The 17,589-nt window shown below is 38.4% G+C and overlaps 1 protein-coding gene across 1 annotated transcript in view; it reads left to right on the top strand.

Moving 5' to 3' along the window:
* The window catches only part of LOC129431750 (copine-8), a 150,029-nt gene that overhangs the window by 54,396 nt on the left and 78,044 nt on the right, over positions 1 to 17,589 (top strand). Inside the window, exons 3-5 of the mRNA XM_055189769.2 lie at positions 1,184 to 1,230; positions 3,738 to 3,841; positions 12,985 to 13,024. Coding sequence (XP_055045744.1) covers positions 1,184 to 1,230; positions 3,738 to 3,841; positions 12,985 to 13,024 — 191 coding nt within the window. The remainder of the gene's footprint in view (positions 1 to 1,183; positions 1,231 to 3,737; positions 3,842 to 12,984; positions 13,025 to 17,589) is intronic.

The raw sequence follows: 17,589 nt of genomic DNA, 5'->3' as shown, positions 1-17,589 counted from the left end.
CATATTTTAATATTGAAAATGAGTAGACTATTCCTTTAAGCATGGGTGTGATAGCATCATGCGTTGGGGGTGTTTTTCTGCACATGGGACAGGGCGACTGCACTGTATTAAGGAGATGATGACTGGGGCCATGTATTGTGAGATTTTGGGGAATAACCTCCTAGATAGATAGATAGATAGATAGATAGATAGATAGATAGATAGATAGATAGATAGATAGATAGATAGATAGATAGATAGATAGATAGATAGATAGATAGATAGATAGATAGATAGATAGATAGATAGATCCTAATCCTAAATCTTTGAACATACTCTGCACTTATTGATTAGAGTCATTGTAACCCTAAAATAAGTACAATAACCAGCAGACAGTTTCATGGTTTCCTTTGTGCATGTGTAACAATAATGAACAGAAAAACAGCAAAAAATCAGCTATTGTTATCAGTACCTGTATTGATTTTTTCCACACTTTATCGCTTCTTGTTTTGTTTCTGTTTTTGCACAATTACTCTGCATGTCTTTTTATTGTCAAATTGTTTGTGCACTTTTTCCACCTGATTCTTTACTGGTTTTGTTTACAATGTAGATGTTTTAGTAGACGTCAACTCTTCCCAGGATGTTTACTTGTGCTGAGGCACAGTCTCAGTTATGCTGATGGCTGCTGGCCTAGTCTCTTAGTGTTACCATTATCTTGCTTATGGTGGGTGTGCTATATGCCACAAATAAGGCCTAACTCCACTTGATCCACCTGAACTGCTGAGATCACCACACCCTTCAAAAAACAATTGAAAGCACACCTGTTCCAAATACACTTGACTAGTTCTTAACTTTGCATTGTTTAACATTGTTAATCCTCTTCTCTTTTATGGTGTTTACATCTTTCTAGCTTCAGTACTATTCAAAAAGTGTAGTCATGCTGTCTTGTTGTCAGTCACTGTCCAATCATATTTCTGGTCTGAACATTGGGGCCAGCCCACCACGAGTTGAGGCAACCCTTGTGTAGAACATAAAGTGTAACCGAAAAAATTGCTTTTTTGATTTATAGGACAAAACATTGTCCAAAGTATACACAGTACAAATCTGGGTCGCTCGGTTTTAAAAGTTAAGAGTGTCACAGGTGGCATTTTAGACCTTTTGTACCTTTGTGTAATACTGTCTCTCTCTCTCTTCATCTTCACAGTATGTGTGCTGTACACTCAAGGCATTGGCACCAAAGAGTGGCGAGAGGTGAGCACAACAATCTGTCTCAGACATGCTGAGCCCCTGAAAGGCCCAGCAGACCCTTGGTCACATAAATATTCATACATGTAAATGCCGGGTTGAATTATTCTCAGAATAATAATCTCAATTATTAATGGCACTCTTATTTTTCCGTCTCTATCAGTTCTGCTCTTTTAATATTTTGCACTCCCAGCACCCTTAAGAGGGATGTGTGTTGATTAACTTTAATCACTATTTGGTGAAAAACAATGAGCCATGTGGATGTAAGGATGCTGTCAAACACTCATATATAACCCAGATTATGTCCAAGTTGACATCAAATTTAGCCAGTACCCCATGAAATGGCTTGATAGGCACAATTTCTTTCCTGAGTTTATGCATTTCGTATTAAAACAGGAAGTTAGGGTGGGGTGTATCATAGGGCTCCCTTATTTTATACAATGCCGGTGGATAGACTTTTATTTATGTCATTTATGTCACGTTTTGTTGTGTCATTCGTTTTTTTATTTGCTCTCTTAAGCTAGAAGTATAGCTCGGTTTTTAGGTATACGTGAGGGTCCATGTACTGTACAGTGCACGTGATGCAAATTTCGTCATCAGAATAATATGTGTGCACTGTAGGCACACCGCCGGATTTTTGTGTACCTCATGCATCGTGCATGCACATACAGGAGAATGTAGTACTATACAGTATGTAGCCCAGGAGATGCATTACATTTTATCGCAATGCGTATGCACCCATTGCTGTGTACATGTACGAGTCAAATAAACTATCCCTGTGTCTCAGTCCGCTCCCGAGGTCGCAAATCAGTATGTCGTGTATGCAGGTTCGGGCATTGGTAAGGACACGTGTTAAAGTGTTTAAAAACGCTTTCATTATTCTACTACATATCCGTGCATAAATTTGGAGGAATATTATTACATTTTAATTATATATATTTTTTGCATTTTAAATAAATAGAATTATTTTAAATATAAGGTAGATTGTGGCCCCTTCCTGTCTAGCAATGTGTGTGTTATATTTAAAACTAAAACAGATGTTTGTCTTTATAAAAGTCGCATTTCATGAAGTTTATTGAGTTGGCTTGCGTGATTTTCAATTGGAGAGCTTCAGAAAAGGTCACATGATTTCCGGTAAGGGAACATAGGGGCCATCTTTGGCCCTGTACCAAATGGCGCACTTCATGTGGACTTTCAGTCTCGTGGCCTTAAATTGCGTGGGCTCACTTAGTCTACGACTCCGTAGGGTGTCCCATATGTCATTTTTACGCTCCGAAGTGTGCTCATCAGTGCCCCCTTTGCACCCTCGATGCAGCAGGCTTCACGCACTTTACTGTACCAACCCAGAGATCCTTGCGAAAGAGCAATCAGACCAATCAGATGATGGAAGTGAGGAGTTCACACTGATGGGCAAATTCTCTTTCTTTTCCGGCGTGACGCTTGAGTCTGTCCCAAAATACGACTCCAGAGCGCGCTCTTGGACTCGCGTCAACGGTCCTTAAGGTCTGCACTACATGATGTCATCAAAGTGTGGACTCTGATGAAGTCCACAAGTTTGGAGTGTGCCATTTCTGACAGGGCCAATGCTCACTGGTGTTTGCATTGCATTGTGGGAATTTCTAGGGAACGAATGTTCCAGTGCACTGGAAGAATTTTACGATTGAGACAGACTCCCTGATCAGTGCCCAGACTACTGAACAAGGGAGCTGATTGAGACACCTATGCGTTCGACCATGTGCGTATGTCCTCTTACATGTAAAAAAAACAATTCCGGCTTAAGGATGTTCGTTAGAAATATAAGGATATGCACAGTTTGTCAGTCCCTCCAGAAAATCAGCCAAAGTTTGCATATTTATGCGGGGGCCACATTTTTTCAAATACGCCGCACTTTCGCCACACGCAAAATATGCGGGCTTACATGATTTCATAATCCCCGCATTTTCGTAGCAAAAAGTCACATATATCTTAGCAGAAAGTTGAAAAATGTTGCATTTACGTCACACAAGCGCAGCCAAGTCCCCTGTTGCCATGGGAACGTTATGAAGTGGCGAAATTACATGACGTGAACATCATTGAAAAGCTGCAAGTTCCTGCAGTTTTTGCAAGTTTCCGCAATTTCATTGCATAAAATGCACAAATATTACGCATATTCCAGCGCATGTTTTAAGAAAACGTGCCGCAAGATCAAGGATTTTTGCTCGCAACAACCACAAAAAAACTCTGCATTTTTCTGGAAGGACTGGTTCGTCGTCCTCTTTAAATTTTGCATTAATGTTGCTCACCTAAAGAAAAGCATGCAAATTAAATGAAATTGAACTGAACCCTAAGCATTACATGTGTTACAATGCTTAATGTGTTGCTAACATTGTAGCTTGATGCATTGCTTCATAGAGTCAGTGCTTTGGGAAATTATTATGCAAATCAAACCAGGGCCTTCTTTTTATCTTTGTTACAGTACATTTGTCCTAATTTTCTTTTGATTGACTGCTGACTTCCTTTCTCTGATCTTGCAGTTCGGGCGAACGGAGGTCATCGATAACACCTTGAACCCAGACTTCGTCCGCAAGTTTATACTGGACTACTTTTTTGAGGAAAGACAGAACTTAAGATTTGATCTGTAAGTATTACTGCTGCAGATATTGTACACGTTTAATATTGTATTGTCCTATATACATTTATAGACTCTGTAGGTAATTTTGCTCTTATTCCTGAACTGTTTTTTGGATTAATTGTTAAAACATTGCTGCGTATGTCTTCATCAAACCTAAACAGACAAAAGACAAAACAATGGATGTTGTTCGAGTCCTTCGATTTTATCTACATGCTAATATTTCGTTTTTGTGCTTTGAGTTTGTTTATGTGTGTATATTTAGGTATTTAGTGGTGAATTTTAGAGCCGATATGAGTCACTCTTTAGCCTTTGGCCCCGAGTGTGTGTGAGGAATTTGTGTGTCTGTAGTCTTTTGCATGAATGTGTATGTCTGTAGGCATGTGTGTGTGTGTGTGTGTTGTCGGGGCAGATCGGTGTCTCCTCTCGACGGCCTGTCATACTGTGTATGTAAATCTACGGCAAACATCACTGGGGTCACTGGGGTAGGCAGTGCCTGCGAGACGAGAGCGAAACCCAAGCATCGCTGATGAAGATGACATGGCACGTCGCCATGACAACAAGAAGGAAACGAAGAAAAGTTAAACGCAATAATGACATATATGTGAGGGCAGGATATATGTAACCATTGAGGCATTTCGTAATTCGGGATCCATCGACATTTGTTGCTTTTCTTGTTTTCTCACTGTAGTGCTGTGACAGGGCAGAACGAGTGATTCAAAATGTCTGGGTTTTAATTGTGTTGTTCTTCCACCATAATGAAAAACAAGCAAGCGTGAACTTACCTATATTATTTATTTTTTACCAAATATTATTAAATGCACCTCCAAAAAATAAGGTATAATAGATACATACATATAGCCTACATTTGTTGTTAAAAATTAAAAACACTACATATGACTCAGACGACTTAAGCCAGGTCCATAATGCAACCAACCTGTTGCTTTGCATCTGTTTTGATGCCCCAGATTTATTTGAAACATGCTAATGCGAAATATGTCATGCAGCGATTCGCTTATGTGCTCGTGTGCCTTCTACGTGAATGTGTTTATGTATGTTAGACTGACAGATTCCTATCGGTGCATGTTGTGCTATAAATAGCATCTGGAGAGAGAAGCCTAATGTGGTTTAGTCAGAGTGTGTAAATGGGAAGCTCTGTTTGTGTGTGTCACTCCCTTCAGGCTCATCTGAGTGTGTGGGCAGACAGCAGACCTCACTACAGTCCGCTTTGAGAGCCACTGAATTTCTTAACATATAATTTATTTCTTTAACGTGACAGCGGAGGAACAAGCATAAAATGGTTGTTTGCATTTTGCAACGTGAACAATTTCTGGTCTTGGTTGTTTTTTAAAAATAAAGGTTTTAAAATGTTATTTTGCAGCGATGCTGTAGAAGAAGCATTTTTGGTTCTCTAAAGAACCATATAGTCTTTAGATTAACTGGTTATTGCCATGCATATAGCCATAGATGCTGGAAAGGCATTAAGAATTGAAGCATCAGAAGCAAAACCCTCTAAGTGCTTCTGATATGTTTTCTTGTAAATGCCACCAAAGCTATTTCTGAATGCCCTGACGCTGGGATAGTTCACTTTAAAATGATCATTTACTCATCCTCATGTTGTTCTGGAGCTGTGTGGATTTCTTTTTTCTGATGAACACGGGGGAGGATGTTTTGAGAAAGGATGGTAAACACACAGCAGTAAGTGACCATAGACTTCCATAGTGGGAATAAAAAATATGATGGCATTTAATTGGTACCGTCAACTGTTTGCTTACCATCATTTATCACAATACTTCCAAAATATTTTTTTCCTACTATGGAAGTCTATGGTCACTTACTGCTGTGTGTTTACCATAATTTCTCAAAATATCTTCTTTTGCGTTCTTCAGAAATAAAGAGCTTTAGAACAACATGAGGATGAGAAAATTATTGACAGAATGACAGAATTTTCATTTTTAGGTGAACTATCCCTTTAATCCAATTTGAAGTGAAAGTATTTGATGAACGTATACTCTATTACAGTGGTTCTCAAACTTTTTCAGTGTGGGGCCCCCTTTGTGTACGGTGCATTCCATTGCGGCCCCCCCAAAGAAAATTTATGACAAAAAATTGTTCTAAAACTTCACATTTTAATTAAACTAATCATTAAATTATACAAATTAAGGGTTGTTGGTTAATAGCCTTATTTTTTTTAGGTTTAATTTCACAGAATTCATGATAAATTAATGTATTTGATAAAATTTCATAAAACTGGGGCCCCCCTGGCACCATCTTGCGGCTCCCAGTTTGAGAACCACTGCTCTATTACATGCATTTGGTTAATATGATTAATTTTTGACAAAGGTGTCATATAGCGGGTTTCACATCTGAGCTCTTCAATTAAACAAAAAAATTTTTGCATCAGAAAGGTACTATGGGTGTAAAATTTTCTTTTTGGAAACACACCACCTGAAAGACAATTTGAAATCTCTATTTATTAAAAATCTATCTTAACAGTGTAAAAATACTGATCATTAGGAAAGAGCTATCTTCTCTCCACTAATAAGCTGGTGTGTGGTGGGCGTTCTGCCGCAATATGGCTGCCGTCGCATTATCCAGGTGGATGCTGCACATTGGTGGTGGTTGAGGAGATTTCCCCATTCATATGTAAAGCGCTTTGAGTACTGAGAAAAGCGCTATATAAATGTAAGGAATTAATTAATTAATTAGCTCAGTCTGGCAACCGAGCTAGGTTGCAATCACACTAGTCAAACGAACCAGGCTTTGGAGGTCAAACGCGCTCTGGCGCAATTTGGTTTGGATTAAGGATGCACCGAATCCAGATATTTTGGGTCAAATCCGAATCCCGAATCGTACTCGCTTCCTTATTCCATTAACACAGTAAAACGCATTAATGAAGTAAAGTGCAACAATGCAAAGGAATGTGTTTTTCTTTCCTTTTTTTTTTTAAATCAGAATATGTTTGGTGACTTAACTGAAATTAATGTTATTAAACATTTACTTAATAAACATGGATAGCATGCTGTTTAGTTTTTGTTTACAACAGTAGGCTAGGCTACAAAATATAATACGGAAGATCAGACACATATCCTGCATCATAATTAAATTAGCATAAAACCTCTAACCTTACACATGAAATGAGAGTTTCCTTTAAAAAACAAACCAAAACGCTCTTCATTAACAGGTTGCGAGTGTGGGAACGAATGTCCTTCCTCTGCCGTAAGTTTCTGCATTTTGGCTGCTGTTTGTAGATTCCTTCATGCACAACTCGTATCGGCGATGTTGTGTACTGCTTAGGGTCACCACATGACAAATCGACATTGCAAATTGAACATGAAGCTCGACTTGAATCGCCTTCTTTTGATTGAAAGTACTGCCAAACAAAACTTTTTTTGCTTACACATTCCATTTTCAGATTCTCACAGCCTAATACATTCGAACGGTCCACATGTAAACGCCTTCACGTAATTAACGGCAGCGTGACGTCGACAAGCGTAGGGTTCGGTGGAAAAAAATCGTAAGGTTAGGCCGAATCCAAACCTCATCAAAAAGCTCAGTATTCGGCCGAATCCGAATCCTGGATTCGGTGCATCCCTAGTTTGGATAGTGTAAGTGCCTGTCTTAGGTGTTTGTTCTAGATCAATGAGATTAAATGGAAATCCAGGTAAAAAAGGCGGCAATGGCTCAGTGGTTCATGTAGGTTGTCTACAAATTGGAAGGTTGGTGATTCAATACCCGGCTCTACCTGACCAAGTGTCGAGGTTTCCTTGAGCAAGACACCTAACCCCAGCTGCTCCAGACGAGCTGGATGGTGCCTTGCATGGCTGACACCGCCGTCGGTGTATGAGTGAATGGGTGAATGTGAGGCAACTTGTAAATCGCTTTGGATGGCCATAGGTCTGTTAAAAGCGCTATATAAATGCAGTCCATTTTCATTTAAAAAGGGGTACACTTCTATTATGAACTTTAAGTGCTCTTTTTTCACGCACTTTTTCTAACACGCAATGTTTTTTGTGTACATCTTAAGATGTTCGTAAGATTATCTATAAGTGTACTTATTTATGCTATTTTGATAAAGCATAAATATAAACTAAAATGTACTTTTAACATGCAGGGCCCTATCATACATCCTGTGCAATCCAAAGTGCGACGCAAGGGTTTTTTGCTAGTTTCAGCCTGACGTATTTTTATCGTCCAGCATTACGTTGTTTAAATAGCACATGGATTTTTGCCCATTTGTGCGCCCTTGTGCGTGCTGGCTTGAAAACGAGGTGTGTTCAGGTGAATTGTTGGCGTGTTGCTATTTTGAGACAACTTAAATAGACTACTCCAGCGGCCAACTAAAACCTGGTCAAAAGTCTAAAGTCAATGGCCCAATATTGTTTTTGTTATTTAAAGAGCGTGTTACGCGTTAGTAATATGCGCTTATAAACGGGACGACAATGCACGTTTGCTTATTACACACATGGATGCGTAGCAGCACACAATTTATTTCGATTTTTCTTTAATGCTACCCCACCGATTTATTGTATATGACGACTTTGTACCTTTGTATATGGTTAGATGAGAATCATTTTTAAGTAATATTTTTTTAAACACTCACAGAGCTGTCCAAGGTGCTGAATCATTTCGGCTCTCCGCACGTTTGTAAATTCTTTATCTTCTGTTTGTTACAAATAAAGTATTTTTACCAAACTTTTTTTCAATATTTCTAAATTATTCTTTTAAAAAACTTTTTGAGATTACAGTGTTCATGCATCATACTTTATCAGAAGTTAAAACACTGCTTATTTTACTTATTACTCCATTACTGAAATAATGACGTTTAAAGAGAACCAAAGTTAAACTGGTGGTCTTTTTCCACTGCTTACATTTTTTCCACTTGCAATTTGCCTTGGCGCAAGCTCAATTGGCTTTTAAAGGGATGAGAGATGCGACTCATTACGAGAATCAGAACAACCCTTTTATAATAATAATAATAATTAATAATAATTCGTTACATTTATATAGCGCTTTTCTCAGTACTCAAAGCGCTTTACATATGAACGGGGAATCTCCTCAACCACCACCAATGTGCAGCATCCACCTGGATGATGCGACCGCAGCCATATTGCGCCAGAATGCCCACACCACACACCATCTTATTAGTAGAGAGGAGACAGCCAATTAGTATGTGAGGGATGATTAGTAGGCCAATGGGCAAGTTTGGCCAGGATGCCAGGGCACACCCCTACTCTTTTTCGAAGGACATACTTGGATTTTTAATTACCACAGAGAGTCAGGACCTCGGTTTAACGTCTCATCTGAAGGACGGTGCTTTTTTGACAGTATAGTGTCCCTGTCACTATACTGGGGTGTTAGGACCCACACAGACCACAGGGTGAGCATCCCCTGCTGGTCTCACTAACACCTCTACCAGCAGCAACCTGGTTTTCCCAGGTGGTCTCCCATCCAAGTACTGACCAGGCTCAGCCCTGCTTAGCTTCAGTGGGCAAGCTGTCTTGGGCTATAGGGTGATATACTTTTAGACTGTGCGGCAGGTGCATAGACCATTTTTCACATCCCCAAATTAGCAAAATCGGATTCGGACATGCCCTAAGTGCACTTGTGCCATGCGCTTTAAACCATGGACTTAGATCATTAAAATAGGGCCCACAATCTCTGTATTAAAAATTTTATACAAAGATGGGTTCAAGTCTACTACAAGTGGTACCTAAATAAATTAGTACACTATGAAAGTGTACTTCTTTTTAACCTGGGAAGCAAATAAATCTTCAGCAAAGTTACTGAAACTTGTCTGGTTCTTTTTTGTGTCTAGTTTTCCTAAGGAATTTTAACATATAGGAAAAGTTTAGTGCTTGAAACATAAATTAAGAGACCATTAAATAATGAGCTGTAATAACATGAAAGCAATACAAATTTTGGAGGGCTATTAAATTATTAAATCACCCAAATAGGTTTTTATTTATTCTCCCTACCCATAAGACTTTCTTACATCCTTGAGTGTTTTTATTTGATGAAATTTAATGAAAAATTATTTTTAAAATTGATTTTAATGTGCTGGCATATTTAAGACATTTGTTAAGATGAACTTAAAGGATAGAGCTTAAAACTTTCCTAATCTCCTAAGCTATGAAAGAGCAGTTTCTGAGCAAAGACATTCTTCTGGGGACAGACATTGATTTCATCTTATGTTACATTATAACTCTTCAGTGCTGAAATTTTAAAGCACATTAGGGAAAGTGTCCTTAATGGCCTCAGAGGAAGACTTATGCAATCTGGTCGTGAGGTTTGAAACCTACAGTGCCATCATGTCACACATTCAGTTTATTTGCTCAATGAATGAGGCTTTGACTGCTGGGTACAAGGAGTCTTTTCACATTCATTTAGACAGCGCAAAATGGAAATTTCCAATTACAGTGAGAAACTGCTTGCAAAAGATATTACGATAATCTGGAACAATATTTGTCAGTAAACTGTGAATGTCATCCCAACACCTCAGACCAACAAAACAGATAACTTAGCTTGAATGTGGTAATGTTAAATGAATCACCAAAATATGAAACTTCACTCCTAATTTACTCACCCTGATGCCATACCTGATATATATGACTTCCTTTCTTTACCAGAAAACCAATGAATAATTTATGTTAAATGTGCTTTAAATCTAGCTGTAAAGTGATACACATCCCTTCATTGGGATAATATAGTACAGTACATTAAGTACATAAAGTACATTATATGTTTGTTACAGGAAGAAATATAAAAAGATTTATGGAATTTTGGGCTTCAGTTTGGCAAAGTCTTAGCACATCAAATTAAGAACAGCATTACAATACAGTGAACTAGAATGGTGGCCGTTTTACACTTTGGGTATGTTTCTCTCGGGCAGAAACTTGGAAAACTTCAAGTTAGGGAAGAAAAAATTGATAGTGGTAAGTACATGTAACTCCTTAGGGTAAAACCTGCTGCATGTATGCAAGAGGACAGAGACTTAAGAGTGCAGTCTATCAACTCACAGGACCATAAGCCTGTATACTGGCTAACAAGCAAATGTGCCACAGTGCAATGGTGGCTTAAAACCATAAATGTTTGAGTGGTCCACTTATAGCATAGATGTCAAAAGCAGCATTTGTTAAATGAGTTACTAATCCTGTTCACAAACAACTTTCAACAGCCTGGAGCTTGAGCAGATTTGCCCAAAAAATGAAAAAATGAATGGAAAGGGCATGCTTTATCTTGGGTTGTGCCGTAAATACAAGTAGCTCTGTCTTCGCTAGATTCAGTTGGAGGTGGTGTTTCTTCATCCAAGCCAAGATGTCGGCTAAGCAGGCTGTAATGCGTGCTACTAAGGTGGGATTGTCTGGGTAAAATAATAATAAGAAGAAGATCTAGGTGTCATCAGCACAGCAGTGGTAGGAAAAGTCATGTGCCTGTATGATAGGTCCTAAGGATGTTGTGTAGATGGAGAAAAGGAGTGGACCTAGCACTGATCCCTGAGGGACCCCAGTGACCATCTGGTGGGATGTGGACAACGTTCAGATAAGATTTAAACCGTTGGAGTACCTGTGATCCCTAGCGACGATAGGTTGGATAGTAGGATCTCATGGTCTAGCAGAATGTGTATACTTTTTGTTGGCATGCTGAAAAAAGTAAGCAACAAAAAATTATAAATTGTGCTATAATGCATTTAAATGTTCGGTCTAAGGGTCAAGGTGGCCATTGTACTGTAAACATTGAACAATATTTAACATTACATTTCAAGTAGTTTGTAGGGCTGGGCAAAAAAGTCGATTTTTCGATTAATCGTTTTTTAAAACGTGGTCGATTCAGAATCGATTCTCTTTTTAATATTTTTCCTGCAAACATTGAACATAAGATTAACATTAACCAAATTACTAGTCTTCTTCACTAGATGTCACCCTCTCTTTTGCGAGAGGTGAGCCTGTCATTCTTTCATTTAGTCCTTAAAATGGCGGTTTTGGGTGCTTCATCGACATTTATGTCACCTTCACATAAAAAGTAAGAAGCATGGAGGCATTTTAGATTTCGACGAAGACGATAGTGTTGTGGCTTTTAATTTCTTTTTATTAATTACCCACTCTTTTTTATTAATATAGTTTTGTATTAAATCTATATTCATTGAGTTGAATTGAGAATTGAGTATAAAAACTGACCCGAGATCCGGTATCGAAAATTGAATCGAGAAACGAAATCGAATTGATTTGATAGCTTGTGAATCGAAATTGAATCGATCTGGAACATCTGAATCGATACCCAGCCCTAGCATTTCTGTCGAGAGATTTTATCCCAGTTTCCAGAATCTCTGTTTTTCTCTCTAGCCACATTCCTTATAGAAAGAGTGAATCTTACTTTCATCCCTTTGTGCTTTTGTCTGTTCCAGTTTGAAAGAAAATCAGTGTTTGTGTGTGTGTGTGTGTGTGTGTGTGTGTGTTTGTCCAGAGGTTAGCCTGTGTCAAAGTAAGTGACTATAGTCATGCAGTATTTATGAATGTGAAGACATATAGCCGAATAGAACATCACAGTCCCTTTTTAAAGGCGCAGTGTGTAATTTTTAGAAGAATCTTTTGACAGAAATGCTAAATATTATACAAAACTATATGATCAGGGGTGTATAAAGACCTTTCATAATGAACCGTTGTGTTTTTATTACCTTAGAATGAGACGTTTTTATCTTCATACACAGAGGGTCCCCTTACATGGAAGTCGCCATTTTGTGCCGCCATGTTTCTACAGAAGCCCTTAACGGACAAACTTTTTTACGAAGTTGTCTCCGATGATGACATGTTTGTCCGGTGGCGGCTAACGTAGCTTCCGTATGTGTTTCAAAAGCGAGGGGTGAGCAGTGGACTGAGCCGTTAGTTGCAATGCGCAACCTCACCCCTAGTTGTCCCAAAAATTTACACACTGCACCTTTAAGACATCTTATACATAGCCTATAACAAATGTATTAGATTCATAAATTTAAAACACTTATAAGTTTGAGTGCCTATCTTTTGAAGGAAAATGTAAAAACTTTTTGCTTTTGAATGTGATAAAATGAATAATTTGATATTACACAAACCATGAATACAGAATGCTAAACACACAAAAAATTTTCCCTATTTCTCTAACTTTTTATTGTTTCCCAGGTACGATGTTGACTCCAAGAGCACCAACCTGTCGAAACACGTAAGAAACTTCTCTGACTCTTATACTCACCCTGTTTGAGCATTGTGAAGTTTAGGACACTGTCATGCACACTCATCCCACAGTAAACCATTTCACACCGCTTGTAATCAGCAAGTCTGTTTATATGAGAATAAAGAGGAGAAAGTGGGTTAATAGACGTATGTGATTAGAGCAGCACTCACAGAGCGGGTGACATGATTGAAGCAGTGTTTTGGTGCTCAGGCGAGTGCCTGAGGTGTCAACTGATGATGGGTTTGGAGTAGAAGATGCAAATTGACTGCAGTGGTCCCATCTGTGCACGCCATGGGACGGGGCGTAATTATTCATCTGATTCCACAAAATGACTTTATATCTATCTCTCTTGTGATCAGGCAATTGATCAATGAATTCATCTGTCTCTTATTACTGTTCCCACTTGTAGGCAAAGCCTTGTGTACTATGCTTATTGTTGGCATTTAAGACAAATTGGTTAATGCATCCTCATTTGTAAGTCACTATGGACAAAAGCATAATGACTAAATGTTCAGATGCAAAACCCTCATGTATAGCATTCCAACAACGCTCTTACTTGTATGATGTCACAGAAGTAGGCAGCGCAAATATAAGTGCTACTAAATTTGATGGAAAAGCTAACCAAGCCAAAGTGAGGTAAGCTGACCCGACCTAAACCGTGGGGTACTATGCAATGGAAAAGCACCAATAGTGTCAAGAGACCGTAGGTGTCCATCAACACGGCATAGTAGAACTGATCAATCCTCTGGAATCCTGTCGTCTCCAAGCAAAGCTCCCAGGCATCAATGCTGATTGTTTCCGCCTGCAGTTATGTAGTCACACTCACTGTGAACAGACAGGCAAACTGATCTCTCCACATGCAATGCACACAAGTAATTGAAAACACCCACAGTGTGTCTCCAACGTGGACGCTGGAGTTCCATCCCCAAAAATTACCACCTCCAAACGATCTAACAAACCACTGAAGTACCCCCTGGGGCTCTACACACTCACCCAGAAATCAATTTTGCTTTTTTCCCTCCCGACTTGGAAAGATGAACCCAGCTTGTCCACTCCGGAGGGGAACTCGGTGCTCCATATCATCACTGGATGTGTTGACGTGAAGAGCGGCTTCTAATCTTGGCATCAGGTGAAAATTAAGAGGAGGCGGCCAAAGGGAGCAAAAACCGCACATGCATATAGTGAAATACACAGAATGAGAGACCTCTGTAGAGCTTATAGAGAATAGAGATGGATCATTTGCGTTCAACTTTACGTATACAAATTGAGTTGAGAGGCGCCAGTTACAGGAGCTGTGGGGTGAGTGCTCATGGGAATGTGTCTGAGTGTCAGTAATACTGTGTCTGAGCTGTTATTATTTAATCTTGAATCATTTCTCTTAGTTTTTGAGGGTGATGTCAAATAAACTGCCAATATTGGCATCTACCAATCTGATGAGTTTTTACCAAGTGACAGATTTTTATCGAAATATATAGTGTTGTTTAGTTAGACACACTGCTTTTGACAACATCAAAAAAGGATTTGAGAAGATTTATCTCCTTATTTGCAAAATATAAAGGCTATTTGATTTACTATACAAAGCTTGTATAATTATGGTTAATTGCACCATTATTGAACCAGAGATTCCATCATTGAAAGGATGGGGAACAAAAACAAGCTGTTGTACAATGATAACCATTGATTGTCTTTGATTCTCATGTCTTTAAAAAAGCTTTGAACCCACGTTGTCTGCTAGCTATGAGAGTCTTGTGTTTTTTATGTTTAAATTAGGGCTGTCAAAATTAACGCGTTAATAACGCGTTAACGCAAATTCATTTTAACGCCACTAATTTTATTAACGGAGATTAACGCAACGCGCAATTTCTGTTTGACCCTTGGTCCAGCCCATAGTTGAATGAACAGAGACGCAGACAAATGTGACTCTCTCTAAATGAGTAAAAGGTTTTCATAGAAATAAGAACATTAAGCAAATTGTCTACCAAATCCAACGCTCTAAATGCTCGTTGGACATCTGATATGATCTTTATTTATACGTCTGAGAGGTGTAACGTTACCGTCCTCCTAATGCTTAATCTAATACAAAGATGCGTCTCAATTCATTTTGGTTTCGCTTTTATGCATGACTTAAAAAATAGACTGCAGGACTTGTTTGATGTTAAAAGAGTCATTAAGAGAGATAAAGTTCGGTACCTGATTAATGCTAAAGAGTTATTAAGAGCGACAAGACTCAAAAGCGATCCCCTCACGCTGACTGACTGATATCTGAAGCGCGTGCACACAGACGCGCGAGTGCGCGACCCGGATATATAGACATCTACACAAAATTACAATTTTACAAATATCTGTTTTGATAAGAATTCACGCAGGTAGGCTCTATAATCTGTTATGTTTTAAGTAAATGTTTGGTTAACTGTTGGGTAAAACTATCTGATGTGTAACATTATATTAGATCACTTAGATTTTAAGCAGTCTGTCTCAATGTCAAACAAACAAAAGGAAAAAAAGTTGAACATACATTGATGATGTTTTTGCTTTGTGTGTGCTAAGTCTATTAGTTTTACCAGTGATTTTAAGGTATTGATGTGGTAATATAATGTATGGATGTGGAAATTTTTGTGGTAATTTGACTCTTTCAACTTCAAACACGTGTAGTTCTGTCATATTTTGTTATATTTCAACAAATCATGCATTGTACTATGTTTTAATAGAGAATGTCAAAATATGAACAACTATTTTTTTTTAAATTTGCTAATTCCGACTCAACTTGCCAGCACAGGTCACAAATGATGCAGCAGCAAACAAAAATGGAGAAAGAAAAATCTTCTGAAAGGAAAATTCATATACAAAACAATGGCTGGTGATTCTGTTAAAATGTAAACAGGCTGTTGTTAACATACATTTGCATAAAGCATCTATATATGTATATATGATTAGAATATTAAAAACCTGAAAAGTGTTAAATTAGGGTAAATTTAGAATGGATAAAAATGTGCGATTAATTTGCGATTAATCGCAGTTAACTCATGAAATCATGCGATTAATCTAGATTAATTTTTTTTATCTATTGACAGCCCTAGTTTAAATATTAAGGAGATTTAGCTGGCTGGACCAGTTACACAGATTGTGTAGGCATACATACTGGCTGATACTCACAGATTTAAAACTTGTATCATGCATAATCCCAAATGAGAGATTCAGGAGAGCAGATCCAGTTAACTGAACCTTGTGCTTTGTTATGGACACTTCCCGATTTATTAAAGCTCACATAACACACGCTGTTCCTGCATTTCTGATGTTAATTTAGAGTATCTATAGAGTACTATTACATCCTTTATATCTCAGAAGAGTCTTTAGATTAGCTTTACAGATTCTTTCCGATAATGTACGAAAAAATGAAGAAGGAGGAGTTACTACCGCGGGAGGAGCAAGTACGAGTCATGCAACACTATACAACACTGTTTAACTTTTGATTCACTACATGTTCGTGTCATTTATATAATATGCACGCGCCTATTTCCAACATAACACAGAAGTCTTACTTACCGCATGCAACTCATGACCCGGTTGGGACTTTTCAATGAAATTCAGCGTTAAACAAACACACACGCAACACTCCGCTGCTACCCCGGATAATAAACTATATCCATTGTTTCCATAAGGCTGACTTTCTTCTCCTTACATCCAAAAACACACTTCTATATTCGTGCCATTGTTGAGTTTTGAAATTAAACAAAGCTGTCGCGTGATGTGATGTTTATAAGTTCTAGGGTCTCTCGCTGATTGACAGGTGGGCGGGGTTTTCCGGGGGAAGTGCCCATATGAAGAAGTGATGCGTATAGAAACCCCTGAAACATCAGCTGGACCTGTAATCGAAAAAAACGTTTAGAAACTTGTATGAACCCTGGCGAAGTGCATTCGGCACAGACATACTCTGTAACACGCCCCAACTGCTTTTTTGACACTTTGCCTACGTTTAGCATGAGGAAACAACTCTATAACTGTGTTAATAAGTCAGAATGCATGAAATACCATTGAACCACCACTTTTATTAAAAATGTAAAATGGCAGTGGGATTTTTAGCCATGTCTTGCACATTCTTGGCACACAACATACCATTGAATTAAATACTGAATATATATTTCACATATTTGCTATACGAAGAAACATTCCACTGAGATAAATGTTGTGACTGACACCCTACCGTTTCTGGCTCCAATCTGCTCATTTAAAGTGAGAGTACAATCTCATCAGTCGTTTATGAGCACTGTTTACTCATTATACGCAATTTAAGCTAAGCTTTTATAAAATTGCTGAGTACACTACATTCTCCAGGCTCACCGATTCATAAAAGACAAACCGCTGTCTGATTATCTGGGATTGCAGTATGAAGATAGTGGTTAGTATCGTGATTTCTTCTCCATAGTTTTGAAGCAGTGTGAGTGAATATTAGTATTTTTTGTTGTTTGCTTAAGCAACTGAAAGAGCGCTTGGACCCAAAGATCGATGGGTGGCACAGTTGTTCAGTGGGTAGCACTGTTGCACGGTTTGAGTCC

Source organism: Misgurnus anguillicaudatus, chromosome 1 (assembly GCF_027580225.2).
Source record: "Misgurnus anguillicaudatus chromosome 1, ASM2758022v2, whole genome shotgun sequence".
NCBI classification, from domain to species: domain Eukaryota; kingdom Metazoa; phylum Chordata; class Actinopteri; order Cypriniformes; family Cobitidae; genus Misgurnus; species Misgurnus anguillicaudatus.
Note: the sequence above shows the minus strand (reverse complement) of the source record. Positions and strands in the feature narration are given on the sequence as shown.